The following is a 13,449-nucleotide window of genomic DNA, read 5'->3' on the forward strand; positions in this document are numbered from 1 at the left end:
TGTTCTCCCAAGCAGGCCTTGTTGACTTCAGTTGCAGTTATGATTCCAATGGTTCTTGAAACATGAAAAGTCATGTGATTGTTAGATGTTGTGGAACAATCTATGAAGATGTGCTGCTCCCATTGGTTTAATAAAAGGCTAAATGGCCAATCACCAGGCAAGAAGAGGTTAGGTGGGACTTGCCAACAAGGAGAGAATGTGGAGGTGAAGAAGGGCAGAATTGCCAGGAAACACGGAGAGAAACAAGATGAGATGCCATATTGAAGAAAGAACTGAGCTACATGGTAGAACTCAGATAAGAAATATGGGTTAATTTAAATTGTAATAGCTAGTTAGTAACAATAAAATTGAACATTTATAATTAAAGTCTCTATGTGGTTATTTGGGATCGAGTTGGAGAGACAGAAAAGTTTGCCTATACCTGGAGGGCCAAAGAAGCTTCCGTGGGGTTCCTGGGATGATCTCTATGCAGGCAGCCACATAGGGCAGAGAATATGTCAGCTGTCAATCAAGCAAGCAGTTGAATGGCCCACACCTGTCATGTAAAATACCATTTAAAATACCAAAGGATGTTTATAATAAAAATCCATGGAATTAACCTTAACTGTGTTTAACAGTGCCCAAATCTTATGTAAAATTCTTTAGAGAGAGTTGGGTTATTCTGTGATTCAGTTTTGTGAAATTTTAAAGCAATATATATTCAAAAATGAATATTTTAGAATAACTATAAGAAAGGTATAAGAGAGATATTCCTGTTTTCATATTAGAACATACTGATACACACAATAACATAATAATACAGTTCTATCCTTAGATTTCTTTTTCCAATTAGTTTCAATGCTCTTTTGTGTAAGGAATCTATATTTTATTTAAATTTGATTAGTTTTGATTTGCCATTTGTGTTTACTCAGAGACCTGACTGGGTTGATTGTGCCAATCCAAGATGTGCTCTCTCCTGACCTGTGGTGTTTACCAATTACCCACGAAATTACAAGAGAAAAGATTCCCTTTCATCGGCTTGGTTGCCTTGGTCACTACAAAGTCTTTGCACAGCGTCCCCTTGTCAGACTGCTTCTCCTCTGTGTCCTTGAAAGCCTGGTGCCCTTTTCTGTGACTTGCATCACCCTGAGCTCAGAGGAAAGCAGGGAAGCACTTGAGAGTGGAATGCATTAGCTTCGTTTTTGTTCTTTTTTTTTTTTTTAACAATCTGCCACCACGGTGGGAGCTTTAAAACAACACAAACTTACTACTTTACAGTTCTAGAAGTTGAAAGTCCAAAGTGAGTCTCACGGGATCTGAAGTCAAGCTGTAAGCAGAACTACATCTCCCCCAAGGCTGCTTGCCTTTCCCAGATTCTAAGGCATCTATGTTCCTTGGCTCAGAAACTCACTCCATCACACACACACACACACACACACACACACACACACACACACACACCTGTCCCCACCACTTAGATCAACTAAGGTGTTGTGATTCTCAGCCTACTTGACTCATGTATAAGGACTCAGGGCCTGCTCAAATAATTCTACATGATTCTCGATCTCACAATACTTAATCACACCTGCAAGTCCCTTTCTCAAGTCAAGTAAGAGATTCGTGAGCTGCCCCACGAGGACATCTTTGGGGTTACTGTGTTCTTAGAGATTATTCCCAGAGCAAAAACTGACAGGGAAAAAAAATATCTGCTTTGGTAAAGCATGGGAATACATTCTCCAGAAAATTCGAGAAACCTGGGAATGGCTGTGAGTTAGGAGGAAGGCTTGGTTCTTTTAGACAGTATAGTACTACAGACCTCTGGCTGTCCAGGCTAGCCTTGAACTCACAGAGAACCACCTACCTCTGCCTCCAGGCCTGAGCAAGGTGTTTTTAGGGTGAGTGGGCTCATGGAAATATCAGTGTTAGACACACTTGTGAAGTCTACCCGAATCCCAGTTCCAAAACAGCCAGCCAAATGTGTATTTCAAACTTTGCAAAAGCAATAATAACAACAAGAAAGCGGTGGCCTCAGAACCAGCATCTCTGCCACCTCTGGGTGCCGGGCCGCATTTCATCTTCAGTGATTCTTGAAAGAAACCTGACACTAACTAGTCCAGCCCACGGGACAGGGACTGAATCATAAACCACACTGGAGATAAACCAAGAAACAACAAACCCCAGTTTATCCGAAAGAAACAGTGGTGGGAAACCGCACCAGGAGGCCGCTCATCTGGGCTTGGATTCTCAAGAGGACTGACCATGGAGAAGGTCACAGTCCGCCAGCTGCTTTTCTTTGAAAGGATATTTCCCTGGTGATGCCCACTGAAGCGTGGGCAAACTTCTGTCTTCCTGCGTCATGGGATGTTCCCTTCCCCACCCCCTCCTTTTGTGGGCGTGTGGGCGTGTGTGTGGGGTGTGTGTGTGTGTGTGTGTGTGTGTGCACGCAGTGTCTTGCTCCCTGTAAGAGCACAGCCCCGCTGCCTGTTCCTGCTGCCGCTGCCCTGACTCTCTGCCACTTCTTTCCTCTCTTTTCTCTTCCTGCTTAGCTCCCTTCCTTCTGGTAAGTGTGGCAAACACTCCCCCCAAAGCCCTGCCAGGTGCAGCCTGGAGTTTGTAGAGAACGGTGGAAGGGTTTGCCATTGTTCAACTTCTAAAGACAACGTGTGGATCAGGAAGGGATGGTGTGTGTGAGCAGCTGCAGGGGGCCTAGGATGGGGGAAACATTCCTCCTCACAGGGAGGGCCCTAGAGCCAATAAAGACAGATTTCTTTGCTAGAAAACAAATTACTATATAAAAGGGATCATTTATTTTATTTGTATATGTTTTTGGTTTTATTTGTATATGTTTTTCCTTCTTATTAATTTGCTCTGGAACTGTGTTTAGTCAGTAAACTGTCGTGGGGTGGGGAAGGTTACTCTGTTTGAAAAAAAAAGTTGGGGTTTGGGGATAGAACACAATAGTTGAGCAGTTGAGGTCCTGGAATTGATTCTCAGTGCTACACACACACACACACACACACACACACACACACACACACACACCAATTAACATAGAACAGGAATTTAAAAAACTATCCAGGGACCTAAGTATAACAAAAGAACAACCGATGGGTAATGGACCACGCAAATGCTTTCACGAAGCCTACTCACAGGAAAATGCCTAGGGACTGTTTGAAATAGCTGCCTTGACGTTGACTTGACTTTAGATGTCATCCAACAATAATATTCCCTCCACGTACAAGCTCACGAATGGGTTCAAACCAGCGAATGTTCCCTGTGTTCAGTCTGACTTAGTCACTGTTCTCTTGACTGCAGGGACGAGGGTAAATGTCAGGCTCATTTTAGAAGAGCCTAAAATAACTTCAGGCTGGACGGCAGGTGACACGCGGCTTTCTCTGTGCTTGGGAGAAACAGGAGTTATATATAGATGGGAGGGTAAAAAGGAGAGGTCAGGATACAAACTGCCTGGCATGGTGGAGACGTTGCCACATTATGTGATAAGAAGTTGACAACGTAAAACTAGTGAACTTGCGTCCAAGTCAGTGAAAGCTGGGTGAGCAGCACAGGTGGGTGGCAGTGTCTGCACGCTGGCTTTGCCACTCTTGGCATTCAAGCATTCTGACACCTACTACCCTAAAAATGGGACAAGGAAGCTGGGCCGTTTGGAGAACAGCATGTTTTTGTTTTCGCTGTCATGCCAACACAGCAAAACCTGTGAGGCTTGAGGATTTTGCCATATTTTGGGGCTGCAAATTAGCAGCATCGCCATTAAATTCTATTTGCAAACAAAATGTACCAGAATTTTAAAAAAACCTAAGCCAAATGTATACACCCCTCAAAGTGGTAAGAGCAAAGCCTGGGTTCTTTATTGCAATGTATTATATTGCTCCATATTTCCCAGAATCTGTATTATATCTGGGTGTTGTTGTTGCTGCTGTTGAAGATGATGAGGAAGAGGAGGAAGAGGAGGAGAAGAAGGAGGAGGAGGACAGGCCTGAGGCAGGCCTGGGTCTCACTATACAGCTGAGGATGGTCTTGAATGTCTGATCTTCCTCCATGTAGGATAACAGCCATAGCCCACTACGCCTGGTTTGAACCCACTTTGTATTTGAATTATTTTTCTAGTTGATCTTTCTGTTTATTATACATTGTTTTTTTTTCTTAAAATTCTTACCATTTCTTAAAACTTAGGAAACTTAAGACTTAGAAAACTGTAATCTCTTTTCTTCTAGAATAAAGTCAATTTTAGGAGTAGAATAGTATAGAAATTTAAGGAACTAGTATTAAAAGTGGGTTGGAGAGATGGCTTAGTGGGTAAGAGTACTTACCCTACAAGCACAAGGATTTGGGTCCAGTCCCTAACAACCATGTAAAAACCCAGATGTAGGCAGATGCGCCTGTAATCGCAGTGCTGCTAGAGACAATGATAGGAAGTTAAGGCGGGCCCAGTGCCCAGTTCAGTGAGAGACGCTGTCTCAAAAGAAGAGGGTGGAGAGTGGTAATGGCAGGGCACCTGACATCCTCCTCTGTCCTCCACCGGTGCACACACGTGTGTATGTATGCACCACACTCGTGCACATGTATACACATGAAAATACTTATAAGCACCAGCATTCTTCCATAGTATTGGCTTATTTATATAATCCCTCATTCTCCATTTTAATTAAAAAATAATGCTAGTCTGAAGCTCAAAAAAATGTTTTTGCTCCTTGATAATTGCATGGTGCTCATTACCAGGAAAATATGAGAAAAAAAGTGATTTTTACCTAATAATGTATTCATATTAAAGTATGCAAATTAAATTTGTACTTAAAGATTAAAAATAGCTTAGGAATATGACTATTATGAATGATTTTAAGTAAACACAATGGTTCTTGTAGTAAATATTTTAGCTTTGAAAGAGAATGCCTATATGCTATATATATATATATATACACACACACACACACACACTTATATAAAGAATGTATATACTTCTGAGGACTGTGAAGTCTACACATGAAAATCTTGATTCAAATTAACAAATATATCCATACAAAAAACAATACCATGAGTTAACTCGGATGATTTCAGCAATTAGAAATACTCCTAAAATGTGAAGATTACACTCAAAATATGGCAGTAACGTGACTTGATTTTTAGTGTCAGTGGTATATTAAAGTTCATTTTTTCTACGATAGATACTAAAATTAGTTGATACCTATCTGAGAAATACCTTTATCATTAATCTGTAAGTGGGTTCATTACATAAAACCTAACTGTGCTTCCTACCAGATACCACTCCCATATGGAGACTAATCACCCTAAGCAGCTCTCAGCTGAAGAGCCAAAACCTGCAGAAGACAGCTCATCACTCAATCAAAATGGCCTGGAAAAGCAAGCTGGCCAGCAGCCCTCAACGTCACTCGGAGCACCCGAGGAGACAAGTGTCCACCCTGAGAAGGGAACCCACGACATCTCGGAAGAGTTGAACCAACAACTGGAAGACATCATAAGCATGTATGGGTCTGCTGCCAGTCCCACGGGGAAAGAGGGCAGCGTGGAAACTAAGGAGCAGCCCGAAAACACAGAGGCACTGGACAATGAGGATGGGGACTATGAGGAAACCACGGAAGGGGCAGACAGGGAACCCACTGCTTCTGAAGAGGCAGCCACAGCCAAGGAGCCTGCCAGCAATAAAGAGCAAAAGCTGGAAAAGAAGGTCCTAAAAGGATTAGGCAAGTATTATCTTCTAATACATGGCTTTTCTCTTAATTATTCCATTTGCTTTAACTTCACTAAGATCTATATCTATTAAATTTGGATTCATAGACTACCCTCTTTGGGGGCTGTATTTGTCCCTAGCCCATTCCTTTAAATAAAACTAAAGTAAAAGTTTACCATGATGCCTATCTACTCTACCCTCATGGCTTCACATTGCTCTTAGAAATCGAAAATTCTTAAGACATTTTTAGTCCTTTAAACTGGTCTAGCCCTAAGCAGTTTAAGCTTCCCCTCATTTCACAGTATCCCCAGCATCTCTTTCTTTATCGTTCTGTCCTGACCCCACCACTACTACAGCCATTCTCGTCTTTTATTTTGGCTCTTTGAACTTCCCTGTTCCCTTCTCCAAAGGCCTGTGCACGTTCTACCTAGAAACTTCTGTCCACTTCGCATAGCCACCCTTCCAGAGCGTTTGGAGCATAGAACCCCTACTTACCACTCAGCTCATAACCAACAGGCAATTCCTTAGTCCAGTTCTAAAGCTCTAACTTCTTTGGGTCTGCGCTGTACCATGTGTCTTCTTTTCACAGTACTAACCAGCATTGTGAATTATACATTTTGGGGGACAGTATTTGGTTAATGTACCTAATTCCTAGGTGATTTTTTTTTTCAGTCTTAAGAACAATGTGTGTATGTGTTTCGAGCATCACTGGTTGCCTGTGCTATAAGATGGGAGATGACATATTAAAGGCTCAATAGATACTTGCTATAAGGATAAATAAATGGATGGAAAATTTAAAGCAAACCTAGTAAATAAGCAAACTATAATAAATAGGGATGTTTGTTGATAAAATAATTGTCAATTAGATCACTTATTATAAAATATTTTTTATTAAGCATAGATCATAAAAAATATGGTTACTTTTGCCAAGAATAGCAGAAGACACTTACCTGCGCTCATCCATTCGTTAGTCTCATGACTATTTACTATCTGGTTATGACGCACTATGCTGGGGGCACAGACAGAGATGATTTGGTTAAGAGTCTCTCGGTACAGAGAGAAAAGCACACACGTGAACTGTTGTGCAGCAGAAACAGGCAGAGGTGAAATGTGTTTGAAGAGCATGAGGGATTGGTAGCACCAACAAAAACTGTGGATGAAGGGAAAGAAGGCTAACTTTGTAGCTATGGCTGAAAACACATTCTTGTACAGAGGAAACTCCCTCAGTCTGTCCCTACTAGTGACTGTCTCTGTGGGTGGGTTCTCAAGGGTAGCAGGCACATCTCATTCATTTGTACATCACGATAGAGTGAAATACCAAGGGCACTGGGTCAGCACTTCGGTCACACGCCACATACTCCAGTAACAGAGTTCTAGCTGTAAACCCCAGTATTCGACACTTGAGTAGGGAGCCACTGTGTACAAAAAACTCACCATGAAAAGGGTTTCCGCAAGGGTTAAATGATACCTTCTAGTAATACACCTGACCCCCCCATACACACACATAAACATTTAATATATTTTCATATTCCAAAAATGCAAAACGGAATCATTCTAGAACACTGGGGATCATTCTAATGTCCTTCCGTGTTAAAGAGCAATTTTTTCACAGATCATCGGGGATGTGCCTCTTGGCGCTGTCACACTAAGGACCCAGATTGTTTCTGAACCATTGTGCCTATCATCCTAAACCATTTGTGCAGGGATTTATGTGTGTCTGCTATACGAAGGGGCAAAATATGAAGAAAATAAGGGAGAAATTAGAGACCACCAGTGGGAGCGTCTACATTCTCTCCCATGAATTATTTTATAAACCTGTATAATACTTATAATCACCAAATAATTAGGACAGTTTTTCAGCGTGAGAAAAAAAATATTACACCTTTTTTTTCCCCCTGCCACTCTCTACAAATTAGCAAACTCCAGCCCAGTGTATCTGGCTAGAGTTTCTGTTTGTGCATCCGAGGCCAACTCTCAGCGTGTGTGGGCCTCTCTGTGCTCTGCTACTCTGCATCATTAACATATTCTCCTGCACACAGTACAGTCTCAGCCATGCCCCTAGTGATAACAGCGTTTTCAGACAAGCCTGCACACAAAACCACGACTTCCAACTTAGCTGCCTGCGAGTGGCTACTGGTTAATTACGTGGCGCTACAATATTGTCTACACTTCACTGTGTGTTTAAATCAAATTCAGAACCTGCCAAAACTCTGCCGTGCACAGCAGTTCAGAACTGGTGTGCATAAAGCCAGCCCAGGGCACCGTGACAACTCAGCAGGAAGCAGGTTGTGGGAGAAAAGGGGGCTCTGGCCTCAGAAACTGTTTCTTCCAACCTTCAAGTAATAAACTTCTGGCTGTGGCCTTCTTCCTGGGCAAAAAAAAAATACTCCCCTGGGCAGAAGGATGTTGCCAGACAAGATAAGACTTTATCTGCATCTGCCATTTACCAAAGTAGACACTTGTAACTGTCTTTTTTATAAAAGAAAACTTCTCAGGGGCATCCCCGTGACTGCAGAAGGTGGTCATTTCTCTGAGTAATAATCCTAAACAATGCCAGAGAAACAGGTTTGCTGTGGAATATTTCATTCACCTTCACCCTCTACAGGTAAGTTTCAATACGCACACTGGGAAACCCATAAGCAGGACAATGTTAATTCTGTACTGTAACATCTTAAGATACTCATTTACTTCTCATCTTCCATAGAAGACACACACACACACACCAGATGGTCTGATCCATTTCTAGTTGGTTTTTATATAGTCTGAGAGGACAACAACCCGTAGCTTTGTTATGAATGCTGAATGTTCTTGAGGGAAAGATGAGAGCCCAGTGGAATTCAAGGAGAAGAGGAATGGGTGGGACTCAGAGATGGATGAGCTGGTTCACAGAGAAGCTCAAACTTGGGTCAGAATTGAGTAGAGAGAGGAGTTGGAGAAACAGAGTCAGGGCTCCAGAAAGCAAGTCTCGAGTGAAACGACTCTGTCTTCTGAGCACAGGAGCCTGTGTGCATGTAACACCTTATTACTCTCTCTGAACTTTACCCTGATTAGTAGCAGTGTGAGCATGTCACCAGCTGACCCCATGAGAAATCCAGGTCTGTTCTCTGAGTGAGTGAAAGCGTGAAGTTCCCGGCGCAACTCTGACGTGGTCACTAAAATTCCAGAGGCACAAAATGTCAACGTAAGGGAAGATGCTGCGACTGGAAAACACAGGCAGAGTAGATCTGCCAAAACTGATTGGGGATTAAAACCCAGCTCAGCAATCAAACACTGTTACTATGAGAGGTGACAGTGGGGGTAAGGGTACTAATTTAAAATGCAGATCAACGTTCAAAGTCCTAGGATGATGAAATGGTTCAAACAATGCTGTCGTTTGGCCTTCGTTGCTGTATATACCAGACGATAAATGGCAAAACCTAGGTCATTTGTGGAGTCACCAAACCCTAAAGACTAGGTTCAGAATCCATTTAGTCAACTCATTAATTTAATTTGATATCCAGGGAAACTGAAGTCATAAAGTTGCTCAACTTGTTGATGGAAGTACGATTCTAAAACTTAGGTCTCCTAGCTAGATGTGTACTTTCCTGAAGAGATCTCTATTAATGTTTAGAAATTCTCTAACACTTACTGATTTTTCAGTTGTATTAATAGGAGGGCAAAAATAACATTAAAATGTGGCTCTGGGTGTAACATTGAAAGAAGACACACTCATCCATAATAAATGGACAAGAAGGAAATACAGAATTGTACAAGCAAGTACACAAGAACAAATTTTATCCCCTCCACCAAAAATAAAGAAAACCCATTGGAAGAGGAAAAACATAAGTTTAGGGATACGTTAAATCTAGGCAAACATTCATGACATTTAGTGTAAATGAGTATCACTGTAATTGAGAAAAAGCCTAGCTCACATTTCTACAGCTGCTCCAAATGTCTAAAAGTTAAGGTTTTTCATTCCGTTTCCAAATGATTGACCAAAAATGATTATTTTATGTCTTTTTTTGTAAAAATAGCCCCTTCACGCTCCAATACAACTGTGCCAGCGGTCACAGTCAAATGCTGCAGCCGCAGCCGCAGCGCGGTTCTCGGTGCACAGGTGCTTCAGCTTCCATACAGCGTCCCAACAAAGAGCGTTTGCATTGTGATAGTCACGTGCCCGCTGCATATCTTCCTTCGCTTTTACGGGGAGAGATAAGGCTTCCGTCGGAATGGTATATTCAGGAGAAGTATGGTATATTCATGATGCCCAGCTGATAAAATGTCCTGGAGTAAAGCGAGGTTTTCCTCTTGTCTAATAAGTCAACATTTGGCTCTGTTTCCACAAAAACGCAATAACAGCTCTCTTAGAGGCTGAGTACGTCTGTTCCTCTCCTCTATGAGTGTTCTATACAGCACTCTAGTCCCACAGAACCCATGCAGGTTTAAAATTGAACATCTCTGATGGATTCTGCACACACCTCTCTCTTGTTACTTGAATTTTCTTTTGAGGCTGGGAACAATGTTTGAAAGTGTATTGATACACTGGTATGATAGATAGACATCTATACAAAATGATAGATTGCTAGAGCAGAATGGGGTCTCAGTTAACACTAAGATTATACGATAAGTACAACAAAATGCTCTGTGAACAGCTACAGAAATTATAACCTAAAGAGACAAACCCTTTGCTCTTCCAATAAGATATTCAATTGCTCCCTACGTTAATGCTCACCATGAGAAGTGTTCCCACCATTAAATCTCCAGGTAAGAGTAAAGGTTAACCTTCTACTTAATCAGGACAATGTCATTTGATTTGTCTGATGCCTGTGTCTGCTGGCTGGCTTTATTTTGCTATACTATTAGTGTTATTGAGCATTTGCCATGGACCAAACACTATGCTAGGCTCTGGCCTTAACCCGAGAAACAGAGCATTTCCTTGCCTTTAGTAGGTAAAAATGGCCCAGGAGAGCTACCTTCGCATGCCTACATTCATGGCTCTGCAGCCAAGGGTGAAACGATGGCCTGACCAGGGCAGATCACCCAAGCTGCCAGAGGAGCAGCTGAAGTCCATGCCCGGCAGGGGCAAGCATCAGTGATCAGCAGCAGCAAAGGGCAGCACAATGTCCAGGGGCTTTGGAGAGCCAGGGGCTGAGTGTAGCCCCGCTCACAGCCACCTTCTCTCCTGTCTTCGGCCAGTCTCAGATCTGAACTGACTCCCTGAGCCAAGAGAGACCGAACATTAGGAATGAGGTCATTTTCTTCTAAAGACGTTCCTCTTTTTCACTAGATTTCTCTACCACCAAAATTCCAAGTGAAATCTTAGAGCAAGCCACCTTGGATTAAAGTCTTTGCAAGGCCAGGACTAATCATGGATTGTTGGTGTTTTCTGGGCTGTTGATATTTCATCTAGAAAATTAAATTGGCTAGCCTGGATGTCTTTGAATATCCTTCTAGACCTAAAATTTTGTAGCCGCATGTGAACTTGCCATATTTAATGAATAGGAATATAAGGTGTCCACTAGAATTGAGTCGTGAGTAAACAATGAATGCATTTGTATACATGTGTTCTCATACCCTTTCTTTGGAAGGCCATCCTAATTCTCCAGGATGCAAACAAGGATTCCAGCCCAGGGGGAATATCAGTTCTTAGGGAAAAGTTTGCAGAGTTGCTCACATTCTTCAGCGGGTTTGTATCAGTAAACATGGGCTCTCCTCGGTGGCCTAACCTCTTTTACTGTGAGTAGACCGAGTGGCTGTTGCAGAGAGGGGAGGAAGGGAAAAATCCTATGTCTCAGCAGGATGGCTTACAAAAATGTGATTAGTAATAAATGCGGGTCCAAGCATCCCAGACATCCCTCCTGATACTGGCCAGATGGTTAACTAGCACCACAGAGAGGCAAAGCTAAAGGAGACAGAAGGAAGAAGGCAGGGGAGAGCCTAAATCTCTCTGTTAGATAATCAGGAACATATGAGTTTTAAAATGTAGCTTGATGTCCAACTGGGGAGAAAAAAAAATGAAGCTGCCAGCAGAGATTAAGGTCTGGGTAGAACAAACGACTGCAGGGGAAGACTAAAGTCACAGACCACACACACACACACACACACCTGTGAAACATCTCTGAGGTTTGCTTCTTTCTCCCTTATATGTTGGTTTTTATTCTCTGGTAGGCAGTATGGCTAGAGTTATTCCCACCCAAGCCTGATGAGTAGGCTTAGCAGGGAGGACTGGTTCAACGGGACGTACCATGACAATAGAGGCTAAACAGACGTGGACCGAAGTTCCCAACATCATGTACTGACACTGGCTGTTTCTTCTTCATCAGGAACTCTAATTAGCTTTTCTGTTTCCTTTTTATTAGTTGACATAGGAAATGAGTAATTTATCATTTAATAAAGTCAGTGTTGTTACACACTTGCCTTTAAAATATTAAGGATACACAAGGGAGGTAATGGGGAATTTGAGGAATACTGTTTTGACAAACATTTATTGAAGTTCTACCCTGAATTAGACCCTGCATTGCACGAGCTAAACCTCACTCTGAAAGGCAGGGGTCATTTCTTATAGGAAGGGAAAATTGTATCGGAGGCTCAGGAAAGTTAGCGGTTTGGCTGAGATTGGTCCTAATTTGCAGAAGGTTGATCCTAATTTGCAAGTGATCAGTTGGAAATACCAACTCCTATCATCCTACTACAAGGTCAACACTGGTTCTTTACATTTTTTTTTCAAGGCAAAGAAGCTAACTTGCTAATGCAAAATCTGAACAAGCTGCAAACAGCCGAAGAAAAGCTTGATTTTTTATTCAAGAAGTATGCTGAGTTGGTAAGAGCTTTGATCTGTTCTTTCTGTCAGAAACTCCCAGCTCTAGTCAGTGCTGAGAAGAGGAAACCCCAGCTTTTCATGGACATCATTACAGAACACAGCTAGTTACCACAAACAAGTCCAAACCAGATTCATGGAATTCTGGAAGGAAAGTATTTTTAAGGAAAATGGAAAGCTGAGATGTAACAATAGAAAGGAAAAAGAAGGTCGGGTGGTGGAGGTGCAGGCCTATTTTCCCAGCATTCAGGAGGCATAGGCAGGCAGATCTTTATGGGTGAGTTCGAGGCCAGCCTGGTCTACAAGAGCTAGTTCCAGAACAACTAGAACTGTTACACAGAGAAATCCTGTCTTGAAAATCCAAAAAAGGGGGGAGGGGAAGGTAATGGTCTCTGTTTCATTATGTGCATCATTTGGGGGGCAGGCAAGAAAAGGGGAGTAGAGATCATTTAAATCTGTAGACATTTTAAAGCTCCTGTCAACTTCAAAGAAAAAAAAACACTGTCTCTGTAGTGGCATTTCATTTGTATTTTAATACATAAAGCTTGCCTAAAGATCAGAAAAGTAAACAGCCATACTGGCCAGCCTTACAGACCAGGCAGGAATGATACACACCTTGAATCCCAGTAGCCACTATGGCCTGGTTTCAATGGCAAGCTAGTGTGGCTACTGGGATTAAAGGTGTGTGTCACCACTGCCTGGTCTGTGAGGCTGGCCAGTATGGCTGCTTTACTTTTCTGATCTTCAGGCAAGCTTTCTTTATTAAAATGCAAATAAAATGCTACTACATGTTTCTATAAAGATAAATAAATATTAAGCTTTTATTCAGATTCTATAACCACGTTATATCAAGGGCTACAAGGGAAAGTTTAGAGCAGAGTTAAGGCCACTTCACAGATCATGGCCCTTTCTTGTCTGGCCTGAGCCATTTCTTCAGTTGTCTTCTGAAGAGTGCTCCCCATTCGTTCCC

At 42.2% G+C, this 13,449-nt stretch overlaps 1 protein-coding gene across 1 annotated transcript in view; it reads left to right on the plus strand.

Annotated features, from left to right (window-relative positions):
• The first annotated feature begins 2,392 nt into the window (after window positions 1-2,392).
• The window catches only part of Txlnb (taxilin beta), a 41,897-nt gene continuing 30,840 nt past the window's right edge, over window positions 2,393-13,449 (plus strand). The window contains exons 1-3 of the mRNA XM_041653253.1: window positions 2,393-2,539; window positions 5,254-5,696; window positions 12,391-12,482. Coding sequence (XP_041509187.1) covers window positions 5,267-5,696; window positions 12,391-12,482 — 522 coding nt within the window. The 5' untranslated portion in view covers window positions 2,393-2,539; window positions 5,254-5,266. The remainder of the gene's footprint in view (window positions 2,540-5,253; window positions 5,697-12,390; window positions 12,483-13,449) is intronic.

The sequence above is a fragment of the Microtus oregoni genome, unplaced genomic scaffold, assembly GCF_018167655.1.
Source record: "Microtus oregoni isolate MIOR12 unplaced genomic scaffold, Mior012 000006F_ref0000085, whole genome shotgun sequence".
Taxonomy (NCBI): Eukaryota; Metazoa; Chordata; class Mammalia; order Rodentia; family Cricetidae; genus Microtus; species Microtus oregoni.